The 13,672-nt window shown below is 33.9% G+C and overlaps 1 protein-coding gene across 1 annotated transcript in view; it reads left to right on the top strand.

The window, feature by feature from the left end:
- The first annotated feature begins 866 nt into the window (after positions 1-866).
- Positions 867-13,672, top strand: part of LOC114328905 (putative U5 small nuclear ribonucleoprotein 200 kDa helicase) — an 89,919-nt gene continuing 77,113 nt past the window's right edge. Inside the window, exons 1-5 of the mRNA XM_028277885.2 lie at positions 867-1,051; positions 1,171-1,334; positions 1,958-2,232; positions 4,012-4,259; positions 6,538-6,784. Of these exons, the coding sequence (XP_028133686.1) occupies positions 1,007-1,051; positions 1,171-1,334; positions 1,958-2,232; positions 4,012-4,259; positions 6,538-6,784 (979 nt within the window). The 5' untranslated portion in view covers positions 867-1,006. The remainder of the gene's footprint in view (positions 1,052-1,170; positions 1,335-1,957; positions 2,233-4,011; positions 4,260-6,537; positions 6,785-13,672) is intronic.

Below are 13,672 nucleotides of genomic sequence, written 5' to 3'. Positions count from 1 at the left end.
AGCTCCCAGTGCGTGACAAACTTTAGCCTTATAAGGGCCATGGGTGCACTAAATAAAAGGTCTATTAAGTACAAGAAACCCAAATTCCATTAAAATTAAATCCTCCTGACAAAAGAGGGGAACTAAGTAACAAGAAAAATAAAAAATCTCTGTGGCCAAGAGGCAACATCAGCGCGCGGAAAACGCGTTCCAAGATTGCAGCTTTAATTTTGAATATTTTGTTGATATATTTGGCACACATATTCGTAAAGAAAGGCGGTACAGAGCCCAATATAAGCAATATGTTATTATGTGGAAATTATTGTAAAATTAAAGAAAAATATTAAAAAAGAGTCTGTACCGCCATTAAGACGAACAAAAAATACACTTTCTTCAAATAAACTTTTTTATTCCACGCCTAGATTTTGTGTCACATTGAAATTACTAAAAATCAATTATCTATAACAAGAAATCAAATTTGACTGACTTAGCAACATTTACCGCGCCTATGAGTATAATAATTATTGTTATCACAATATTGTGCCCTCGTTTTTGATAGTATAGTGTCACTGTCGTACTGCCGACTGACTGTTGAAAGTTCGCAGAACTTTTGAAAAAAAAAATATTGATGACGCGCTCATATAGCCTCTTAATAGCTAGTAGGCCGAATTTTGAATTTGCATTTATTCTGAGCGTCATTCAAATGCAAATTCTACGGCTCCAATTACGTTTTTTTCGATATTTTATTTTAGGCACGAAGTACTTCTACTTATGTAACATCCAAACGTACGGTGTGTCGGAATCGGAATCACTTCCAACTAATTTCAGGTTGGTATTGCAATGTCAACTTTCTCTTCATGTTCTGGCTATTGGCATCACTGAAAGTCATTGTCAATTGTCAAGTACTGTCAAGTAATAGGTTGTAAGTTTTGTTTACTAATTTAAAAACATGCAAAATATTAGTATTTGTGCATTAATATAAAATAATAATAATTGTTTATAATCTATATAGCACAAAAGCCTAATCATGGCGGATGCTGCAGCAAGACAACTTCAATATGAGTACAAAGCTGTAAGTACAATTTTACTTTTTGAGGTTATGTCAGATTTACATAAATTGTACGTATTTATTTAAAAACGAAACTTAAACGTAAATGTATATCCTTTATATTAATATAAACATTTTTTTAGAACTCCAATCTTGTACTTCAAGCCGACGTACGACTAATAGAGCGTAGAAGCAGGGATGAGGCTACAGGCGAAGTCATGTCCCTTGTTGGGAAGCTCATAGGTACTAAAATGGGTGATAGAGCACAAAGAACTAAACCAGGGAAAGCTGAAGAACGTAAAGCCAAGTAAGTTTAAACCATATCTGATTTAATTTGTAACTTAAGGACAGTAAAGCCTTAAAGGGTACATTCGGACAACCTGCTGTGAGATTTACTACAGCGTCCTGTATTGCCTGTGGATACAGCCACTAAGCTGCTTTATGCTTCGTCAGCCGCTGAGGTCTTCCGAATGCACTCAAAGGTTCATGAATATATAGAAAATTTTTAATTTTCTCTGACAATGCTTCAATAAGGTCCATACCTAGTATTAATTTTTAAATCAGGTAGTACCTATTTCATATTCTGACAGGCATCTGATATTCTGTTGTGTTATTTATTATCAATGGATACATTACATCTGTGGTACTAGGGCAAAACCGATAAAATTATCGATTTTTCATTTTTAAAGCCAATATGTACATTGAGCGCTGAAGAATATGATGACAAAACCCTACATGGCTAAACACATCCATGTAACCAGTAGATGATAATTAAAATTAGTTTCCGATATGTCCACTATTACAACAACACTGCGAACTTTTAAACTCATCTGCTGCAAAATCACGTTTTTTGACATATCGGGTTTTGCCTTAGCACCACAGACATGTAATCTTATTTTGGTTTAATCAGTTTTTGTTTTCCTTTTCTAGACGCCAAAAAAGAGATGAAGCACAATACGATTTTGCAAGAATGAAAGGTGCAACCCTTCTGTCAGAAGGTGTTGATGAAATGGTAGGAATCATATACAGACCCAAAACGCAGGAAACAAGACAAACATATGAAGTTTTACTCAGTTTTTTACAAGAAGCACTGGGGGACCAACCTAGAGATATCTTGTGTGGGGCAGCAGATGAGGTATTACAAGTTCTGAAGAATGACAGACTTAAGGAACGAGAAAAGAAAAAGGAGACAGAAACGTTATTAGGTAATTATTTTAGTTTTAATTATTAATTAAAAATGGGAATAGCTTATTTAAAAAAAAATAAGTAATCATTCTGCTGGTCAGATGGCTTAGTGGGCTGAGGCGCTCGATCGGCAACTCTAGTGGATTTACAATCAAGGTTCAATTCCTGGCTCAGTCATTGAAAAATAAAAAGGCCAACATCATAGTATAAAATTCTATAGAATCTATGACTTGGTCTCGAATAAGCAAGGTGTCTGATCAGCCTATGGAGGAGCGGTACGGCAAGGGATAATGGCTTGTAACTTGGTGATACTCCTCCATAGATCCCTACCGGAAGGGCATTCATGCCTAAGAAAGGTGTAATATTAATCATTCTTCTTTGGTTTATCATTACAATTTTTATCACATATTTTTTCAATTGCCCCTTTTTTATGTATGAATTCTGGATTAAAACTTTTGAAAACAATTTTCTTCCCATATTTCCCAAAGGCACAAATATTTTAACAGTTCTTGTACATATAGTAAAATACATTCTTGCGAATTGGACAGATAAGTGCTGTATTCTGTTGCTCTGGCAGTTTTTCGTTTTCCCATATTTTGATAAGTCGAGCTGCTTTTAATATTTCTGCTGGCATTTCACTTTCTTGCACATTTTTATTATTTTTGAAGTTATACTTCTTTAGGCACGAGGGTGAATTTTTACATTCCCTGGCGCATGCGCACACTGGCAGTATGGTATTAGTCGCTACTTCTTTTAAGTTATATAGCGCAAATAAGGTGTGCGTGAAAAGAATATAATATTAGTGTTTTTAGTAAATATATTTATTATAATTTTTATGTCTGTGGATTTGTCTTCCTCCTAATAAGTACTATTGAAAATGTTTATTTTCAATTAATGTATCTGTCACCGTGATTGTAATTATGTCCGAGAAATGATCGACTGAATACAAAAGCGGTGCTAGCTGATCGGTAGAGCATTCGTCTAGGGATCGAGAGATCCCCTGTTCGAATCCTGACAAAGTCATATCCTTTTTTTTAATTTTTGGTATTCTTTTTGTGCTTTCTAAAATTAGTTTAATATTTAAATATAATACAAAAAAACTGTTTAAAGTAGATAGGTATATTGATTTCGTTGAAATCATAATATGAAGTTAGATTATATTATACTAGAAGTATAACTTCTTACGTGCATACAAAGTACACACACATTCTTTTTTTAGGTCACTTAATACCTCCATTATATCCTTCTCTGTCAGGTCTTTTGTTTGTTGTTGTTCTGTTTCTTGTGTTTTTTATTGTATTTTGTTTCTGTTTAGCCTTTATTGTTTAATAACATTGTCTAATAATAATAATAATTGTTGTCGAAATACTCTGCCCCATCTGATAAACATCCAATAAACATACAATCTTTATTTCTTCAAAACATTGTGCTTTTAGTTTGTGTTACTCATTCTTTTTTACTCCTTGATAAAAACTTCTTTTTAGACATATATTTACTTTTTTCTGTATTACCTGTAATATCTTACATTTTTGTGTTGTTCCTCTGCCTTAGGATTCTTATGCCGTCTTCTTTCTTTTTCTGCTTTCTCAGTGCTTAGATATACCACTGATATCATGGCAGTTTGTACTAGTTTCCTTTCCTCCTCTAAATTCCCTGTAGTCTCTTTTTATATTTTATATAAATTTTCATAGTGTCTACAAATGAATACATATTGTACTAAATTATTTATTTATAGAATAACTCTTTCTTATGGAAGAAATAAACATTTTAAATCTAATCAAAACATTTTTCAATTTTAGGAGGGATAGCAGATGAAAGGTTTGCTTTGTTAGTTAACTTAGGCAAGAAAATAACAGATTTTGGAAATGAGGAAAATAAGGGAACCGCAGGAGAGGAAAACATTGATGAAACATATGGTATTAATGTCCAATTTCAAGAAGAATCTGAAGAAGAAGATGGGGAAGATATGTATGGTGAAGTTAGAGAAGAAATGGATGAGGAAGAGGGAGAAGAAGCCAAAGAAGATGGTGCCATCCATGCAGAAAATGTAAGTAAACTCTTAACCTATTGTTATCTACATATTTTAAGTATTGTGACGGGTAGTTTTTTTCAGGACAACAGACTCAGTAAAACACAGGTTAAAATAAAATACAATCCGACAAACGATAGCTGGCGAGTGACCTTGAGCGAAAATACGCAACAAGAAATACCCGTGTTGAGCTGCCCCCCACTTGCAAAAATTAAAAAACAAATAGCCCTGATTTATGAGCTATTTATGAGCTCTCATATTCCGCAAATTAAAAATTTTGAGCTCGTTCCACTGAGCAGGAATTTAATATTTTAGTGGGGGGGGGGGCTGAGTCAGCCTCCCCCACTACTTAAAAATAGGAATATTGAATCGATTTTTGCGGCAGAATTACGAGCTATTTATGAGCTCTTGAAATGATATAGTTTCGATTTTTGAGCTCATCCCCTTCACCCCCAAACAACCCTTTTATAGTCGAAATACGCGTGATTTAAGAGTTTATTCTTAGAATATAAGCTATATGAATTAAACTACTATTAACTTTTTTGTAAAAACTTAGTTTTTCAGTGAATTACGAAAAACCGCTTCAAAACATGCATTTGTTTACACGAATAATTAAAATTTTTGATCTTTAATAACTTAAAAAGTATTGACTTATTTTAATAACTTTATATAACAAATTTTGCTTATAATTTGTCCTTTTATTGATTTGTGCAGTTATTTTTTATAAAATAATTTTCACCCCCGGGAAGGGGCGGTATCCACCCTCAGGGTAAAGGCGCAAGGTGGCACCATGTCACCTTTGTTTCTTGAGGTATCCTCTAACCACTGACCAATTTTCGTGAAAATCGATGAAGGTTCACCGAAATTGAAGGTAATCGTTGATTTTCACCTTCAGTGACTGCACTATACAAAATAAATTGCAATTTATTGATCTAAATGCGCGTAATTTGGGAGCTCATAAATTATTAAATGATATGTAGTCGCCAAATAATTAATTTAATGTATTTTAAGTACAACTCTCTCTTAAGCCGGGAAGATGGGGTAGTTTTCTTGCGAAGGGGTTGTAGCTCAATAATCGAAATGCACGTGATTTAATAGTTTATTCTTAGAATATATAAGCTATAGGAATTATATCCGCAATACGATATATTTTAAGTTTTCTCAGCATTTTTCTCTTAAGTTAAATCAATTAAAGGGTTAAATCAAAAATCGAAACTATATCATTTCAAGAGCTCATAAATATCTCGTAATTCTGCCGCAAAAATCGATTCAATATTACTATTTTTAAGTAGTGGGGGTGGGGGAGGCTGACTCAGCCCCCCACTAAAATATTAAATTCCTGCTCAGTGGCACGAGCTCAAAATTTTTAATTTGCGGAATATGAGAGCTCATAAATCAGGGCTATTTGTTTTTTAATTTTTGCAAGTGGGGGGGGGGGGAGGCAGCTCAACACGGGATATCTATATACAGTTTAAACTTAAAATAATAACATAAAATTACATTCTATCTTCGCCCCATTCCCTTGAAAAAGCTCCCTTGACGGACATCTGCAAAAGAAAAATAAAATTTTAATTAGGTATTACTATCAAAAGCTAATCCAATTTGTAAACGCCACATTGTTCATTTTTGAGAAGTCGAAGAAAAAGTTTTAAAATTGTGATAATGGTGAGTTTATACATTTTAAGTGTGAGTAATACAGTTTGTAATTGTTATTTACAAACTTTATTACTAACTCTTAAAATGTTTAAGTTTGCCATTGTTATAATTTTAAAACTTCTTTTTCGATTTCTTAAAAACGAGTGATGTGGCGCTTACAACGTTATTCGGCGTACCCATTCAATTAATGTAATACAATAAGCTATTACGCACATACTCTCATCTCCTTACACTTCACTGCAGTGTAACCCCAAATATTCCCACAATCAAATTATCAATAACTATACAGACACCCATACAACTCCGTATCATAGATGGCGGTAACCGTTCACTACATGGTTATATGGATCCTGTTCAATTACGAGCGGAGCATCTCTTCACTACAGAGTTACACCACCCAGATTGGCCTACCTGTTCACTACAATGGGCAGAGAGTCTAGAGTTTCATGGCAATAAGACTGATTGTTCTTCCTTGGTTCTGTTCTTAAAAAACAATACCGTTCGGAAGGATATCGTTACAGTGTTAGACCAAGTAATTTTGTACTTTTTTGTTGCAATTACCATTACACGAAAAAAAGATTGTAATTCCAGTATTAATAATTAATAATATGTATTAAAATATTTTTGTCTTATTTTTTAGTTGGGAGGAGTGGAAGAGTCAAAAAAAGAAAAAGCTCTTCATCCGTTAGATATTGACGCATACTGGCTACAACGAAAGCTGTCCAAAATATATGACGATGCCATGGTGTCGCAGGCTAAAGCAGGCGAAGTTCTCAATGTTCTTAGAGATGCCAGTGATGATAGAGAATGTGAAAATCAGTTAGTACTTTTGTTGGGATATGATTGCTTTGATTTTATCAAGCAACTAAAGAAACATCGACAAATGAGTAAGTCATCTTCATAAATGTCTATAAGTTTTTTATTTTGTTCAGTATTATCAGTTAATTTCAAATCTTCTGCTTTATATCTGATGTCTTTATTAATTTGTTGTAATATACTTGATTCAAATAATATAAGACGCAAATCGTCTTGAATATACGATATAATTCAATTTTGTGACTAAAACACCACTTTAAATAGATGAAATATATACATAACAACATGTTCCCGCTTCTGCATTGAAGTCAAAGTTGACACGACAGATCAGAGTTGCCAACTGACAAATATTTCTTATAGACATGGAGTAGTCATAGATATTTCATACGTCTAAGCAGTAGATAGGTGTCTGAATACGGGGAATATATGAAGAATACATTTAAATAGAAACGAAATAAATGAAAATTGAAATTGGAGAAGAAAGAATAAATTGAATATTTAATTGATAAGAGGTGAATATATTTAATAATATAAGAGGGCCAATTATTTGTAGAAGAAACAAACAAAACTAAGTTAACAAATGAATAAAATCAAAAGAAATTGGAATAAAATAATTACTAAAAATGACAAACATGTGATGTTTATAACTTTGCAACCTTATATATCCCTTCTAAGAAATCATAGACTATCCTGCTAAAATGTCAGTCTTCTCTGGTGCTATTAAATTGAATTATGAAACATTTAGCATTGATGCAGGTTAAAGATTACCTTATTTAAAATTAAATTTAAAAAGCTCAACAGGCCTTGAAGGCTTAGGGCTAAAAATTAATATAATACAATAATATAATACTATATCGTCACCCTAATTAGCAAACCTCGTAACTCCATTTTTACTCAATTTTTGAATATATGCGCCATCTGTTTGTAAATTAATTCTTTTTTAACCAAATTAAGTAATTAAGTCATTTAACCAAATCCTGTAACTCCACCTAAATGTAGAAACTAACTATAAGCGAAAACGAAAACCTTGTAACTCCATAGGTATCAGCTTTTTTTGCGTATCCTGAACAATTTGTTGTTTTGGAGTTACGAGTTTTGCTAATTAGGGTGACGATATATTACACTTATATAATACATACTCCTTGCCTACTAAGATGACTTACTATTCTCCTCCATTCGTCTGTTTGTTATTCTTTCTTCCCAACCAATAATTCCCTCATTTCTGAGATCTTCCTGTACGCTATCAAACCATCTTTGCCTGGGCCTTCCTTTCCTTATTTTCGTGACTGGGCCCCGTTTTAGTATCATCCTCTTCCTTTCCATTCTAATCACGTGTCCCATCCATCTCTCTATGTGCTTTTATGAAGCGACTGATGCTTGGTGTCGTTAAACAGTTCCTCTAGTTCTCTGTTTGTTTGTTACAATACTCCGCGTTTTTGCCGTCATATACAGCTCTGAGCATTTTCCTTTCTCATCTTTCCAATTTCTCCGTATTTGTTTTTTTCATTCTCCATACTTCGCTACCATGTCATCATCATCATTCTCTTTGCCTTATCCCTATGCGGGGTCGGCTTCCTAATTGCGTTTCTCCACACAATTCTATCTTGGGTCATATCAATGTCAATCCCCTTTACCAACATGTCCTGCCTTATCGTCTCCCCCAGGTCTTCTTTGGTCTTCCTCTCCTACTCCTTCCAGGAATCTGCACTTCAGCTATTCTTCGTATTGGGTGATTAACGCCTCGACGTTGAATATGACCAAACCATCTTAACCTATGCTCTCTCATTTTGGCATCAATTAGTGCCACACCTAGACTTCCCCTAATATACTCATTTCTAATTTTATCCTTCTTTCTCACTCCACTCATCCATCTAAGCATTCTCATTTCCGCCACATGCATTCGTTGTTCCTCTTTCTTCTTCACTGCCCAATATTCAGTTCCGTACATCATAGCCAGTCTTATGGCTGTTTTATAGAATTTTCCCTTCAGCTTCATTGGAATTTTTCTGTCACACAACACACCACTCGCTTCTTTCCACTTCATCCATCCAGCCCTAATTCTACTGCATGCATCTCCATCTATTTCTCCATTACTCTGTAATACCGATCCTAGGTACTTAAAACTATTGCTTTTTACAAAGTTCACCATCCAAAGATATCATTTTATTTGTAGTAACTCCATCTTTAAATGAACATTCCAAATACTCTATTTTTGTCCTACTAAGTTTTAAACCTTTTTCCTCCAGAGCTTGTCTCCACTGTTCCAGTTTTTGTTCTAAGTCTCTTTCACTATTTCCTACTAACACAACATCATCAGCATACATTAAGCACCATGGAATGTTACCCTGTAGTTTCGCTGTTATCTGGTCCAAAACTAGTGAGAATACATACGGACTAAGCACAGAGCCTTGGTGCAATCCTACTCTTACATGAAATTTATCATTCTCTCCCACACCTGTCCTAACACTAGTCGTTACTCCCTCATACATATCTCTCACAATCTTTACATATTCACCAGGAACTCCTTTCTTATTGAGTGGCCACCACAGAATCTCTCGAGGAACTCTATCATATGCTTTCTCAAGATCAATGAATACCATATGAACCATATATGAATATTACACTGTTTGTTTCTTATTCCTGTATTTTTCCATCAACTGCCTTATAATGAAAATTGCATCTGTTGTTGATCTGCCCTGCATAAAGCCAAATTGATTCTCGGATATTTCGGTCTCTTCACGTATCCGTCTATCAATTACTCTTTCCCATATTTTCATGGTGTGGCTAAGCAGTTTTATAGCCCTGTAGTTTGTACATTGTTGTATATCTCCCTTGTTTTTGTAAACAGGTACCAGTATACTGCTTCTCCATTCGACTGGCATTTTTCCAACTTCCATAATTCTATTAAATAGACCTGCTAGCCACCTTGTTCCTGTCTCTCCCTATGCTCTCCATACTTCCCCAGGAATATCATCTGGTCCTACCGCTTTTCTTTCTTTATTTTTTGAAGCACTTGAGCCACTTCCGCGTTTGTTATTTTGGTGACCATTGCTGCCACTGTCTCCGTTGACTCTACAGGCTGTCTGTCAAATTCTTCATTTAATAAGCTGTCAAAGTACTTTCTCCATCTCTTTTTGACATCCCTTTCGTGAACTAGTATTTTATTATTTTCATCTCGGATACATCTAATCTAATCAAAATCTTTTGCTTTCTTTGCTCTCTGTTTGGCTATTTTATATATATTCGTTTCGCCTTCCCTGGTATCAAGTTGATCGTATAGGTTTTAATAGGCTTCTGCTTTGGCTTTTGCTACTGCTACTTTCGCTTCCTTTTTCGCCACCATATAGTTTTGAAGATCTGTGTCGGATCTGGTTTCTTGCCACTTTTTATACAATTTTCTCTTCTCTTTTATTTTTCCTTGTACTTCGTTTGACCACCACCAAGTCTATTTATCCTCAAACTTTTTTCCTGACGTTTTCCCACGTATTTCAATAGCAGTCTCTCTAATACTACTGGCCATTTTTCTCCAAATTGTATTAGGGCTTCCTTTCATGTTCCAACATATTTTTTCTACTATTCTTCTCCTGAATAGACCTTCTTTCTCATCTTTTAGCAGCCACCACTTGATTTTTTGTGGTCCTCTCCGATATTTTTGTTTAGTTTCGCTTTTTTACTTCGATGTCCAGAACAAGCAGCTTATGTTGTTGGCTTACTGTCTCACTAACTATTACCTTGCAGTTCTTGCATTCACGTATGTCTTCTTTCCTTATCATGAAGTAGTCTATTTGGGATTGATGTTGTCCACTTTTGTAGGTAATAAGTTTAGTTTCTCTGTTTTTAAAGAATGTGTTAACAATCGCCATATCCAATGCTGTTGCTAATTAAATCATGTTATCTCCAGCTTCATTTCTACTTCCAAAGCCTAATCCCCCATGTATTGCTTCGTATCCTGCCTTGGCTTGGCCCACATGTGCATTGAAATCACCTCCTATTATAACTTTCCACCATACTACCATATGTCACTGTGGGCCTTATTATCATTTTATATATCGTTAGCTTTGTTTTTCTCGATACTTGGTACTGGATTTTATCAGTGGTCTTAGACTTCCCATTTTCTTTATTTCCCTTTGCTACTCTGACATCCCCATTTTTCCTAATTTTTCTCATTTATAATTACCCCCAGATATGTAAAATTAATTTACAACTTTTAACGTTCGAATGACCAACCTTTTTTTCTTACACGGATGACCAACGGGGGTTAAAAATGACCCCAGATCATAAATGACAATTGACAAAAAAAAATTGAATTCGTTTTAAGAAATAAAATGATGTATTTGTTGGTTTTTTGCAACACCAAGGAAATAATTTTACACTGGTTTTACACTTCTGAAGCTAGGAATAACTAAAGACACTTTTCACAACTAATATTTTATTACAATAACACAAACTTTTGGTATTAAAGTAATTTTTGTGTGGGATCGGACACACGCCCTACTTTCCCGTTTTTTATTATCTTATTATTCTATATAACAACACCTTGGCAACGAACTTTTTTTTGAATATTGCGCCTTTGTGTACACTTTGAATTATAGAACATAAAAACATAGAAACATCTTTGTGAAGTGTACACAAGGCGCAAACCACTAAATAAAATATTGAAACAAAATATAGTTTTACTAAATATTAATGTTGGGAATTTATTTCTCCAACATGCTGGGGGGCCTTGGTTTTGATACCAAAACAATATATTCCACCCCTTTTTTTTACACATTTTTTAAAGAATTTATTGCTTATATAAGTATAAAACTTACAAAGTTTTAAATTTAAATAGAAATACTTATAAAGTTAAATTTTATTTATTATTATAAATTGAGAAAAAAAAAAAAAATAATTTAAATTTGTTCATCGTTAATTGGAAGAACAGCAATTTTTGTGACAGAACGTAAGTATGTTCCCTTTTTAGTTTTTACTTCCACCACTCTTACCTTTCCGTCTTTACCAGGAATAACTTTATTAATCCTTGCTATAGGCCACCCAAAAGAAGAAACATTGTCCTCCTTTACAAGCACAAGCATGCCTTCTTGTAAATTTGGCAACGATTTTCTCCATTTAGGTCTGTTTTGAAGTTGTGTTAGATAATCTTGGTACCACCTTTGCCAAAAATGCTGCTGCATTTGAACACACAACCTCCAAAATTTTAATCTATTTTCAGGAATCTCAGTTAAATTAGTTTCAGGGAAAGTTGTCAAAGGAGCACCTATTAGAAAATGACCTGGGGTCAAATATTCTAAGTCAGAGGAATCATTATTAATTGCCATAAGAGGCCTTGAATTTAATATTCCTTCAACTTGAGTAATCAAAGTATTAAACTCCTCATATGTTAAAATATTATTTCCCATCACCCTTTTTATATGATATTTAGCACTCTTCACCCCGGCCTCCCATAGACCCCCAAATACTGGAGAATAACTTGGGATGAAGCAAAATTCAATTTTATCATCAAGGCAAAAGTTGTTTAACTTAATGTTGTCGTTTAGAAGTTTTTGAAGTTGATTATTTGCTCCCTTGAATGTGGCACCATTGTCACAAAAGATCTTGGATGGTTTACCCCTTCTAGAAATGAATCTTTTTAATGAAGCTAAAAAAGTATCTGTTGTTAGATCAGAGAGTAACTCCATATGAATTGCCTTCACAGAAAAGCAAACAAACAATGCTATATATGCCTTTGTCGTTATAGACTTTCTAATCCGTGACTGTTTAATTTGGAAGGGACCACAGAAGTCTATACCAACATTCTGAAAGACCCTCGATGAACGTACCCTTTGTTCAGGAAGAGATCCCATTAACTGTTCACTGCACTTGGCCTTACATTTAAAACAGGTTACGCATTTGTGCAAAATCCTTTTAATTTCTTTAGTGGCACTAATAATCCAAAAATTTTGATTTAATGAACTTAAAACTTGTTTCGGACCTGCATGTAAAAGTTTTAAGTGCTCTCTGTGAATCAAAAGATCGGTGATATGATTGTTTTTGGGAACGATCAAAGGATGTTTTTTATTAAAAGGAATATCTGAGTTCTCCAGTCTACCACCAACTCTTAACAGTCCCTGAGAGTCCAAGAAAGGATATAAAGAATTTAAATTAGACTTAATTGCTGTGTTGTTGGTTAGACATTTTATTTCCTCAGAAAAATGAAAACTTTGTTCATACTTAATAATGGTTTTAAGGCTATTTTCTAGTTCTACAACTGTTAAACTTCCAGTAATCTTTTTATTTTTATTTTTTATATTATTTACAAATCGTAGGCAATAAGCCACTATTTTTTGAAGTTTTGTTAAGCTAGAGAATTTTATGAAGAAAGATTCTGGTTTGACCTTAGCTAAAGTGACAACTTTATATTCAGGCAAATGGTCTGGAGTAGAAAATGGAATTTCAAAGTGCAAGAATTCAATATTTGAAAGAATTTCAGGACCATTAAACCAAAGATTGTTTGAATTAATTTCATGAGGTTCAAGTCCACGAGAAAGACAATCTGCTGGATTTTCCTTAGTGTTTATATACAACCATTTAAATTCGGATGTCATTTCTTGAATTTTAATAATTCTATTGGCAACATAGGGATTCAATTTCAAAGGTTCGGATTTTATCCAAGCTAAGACAATGTTTGAATCTGAATATAAAAATACCTTACTGACTTTATCTTTTAACAGTTCAAAAACCTTGTGAGATAGTTTTGAAAGCAACAAAGCACTGTTCAGTTCAAGTCTTGGCATAGTTAGTTTTTTGTTTATAGGAACAATCCTAGATTTGGAACAAATCAAATTTACATGTACTTTATTTTCAAAAATAGTCCTCGCATAAATAACAGCTCCATATGCAATCAAGGAGGAGTCACAAAAGCCAACTATTTCAATATGAAGAGCACCAGTAAAGTTTAAATTTCTTTGGACAGTCACTGT

Source organism: Diabrotica virgifera, chromosome 4 (assembly GCF_917563875.1).
Source record: "Diabrotica virgifera virgifera chromosome 4, PGI_DIABVI_V3a".
Taxonomy (NCBI): Eukaryota; Metazoa; Arthropoda; class Insecta; order Coleoptera; family Chrysomelidae; genus Diabrotica; species Diabrotica virgifera.
This window is presented reverse-complemented; position numbering and strand designations above follow the sequence as displayed.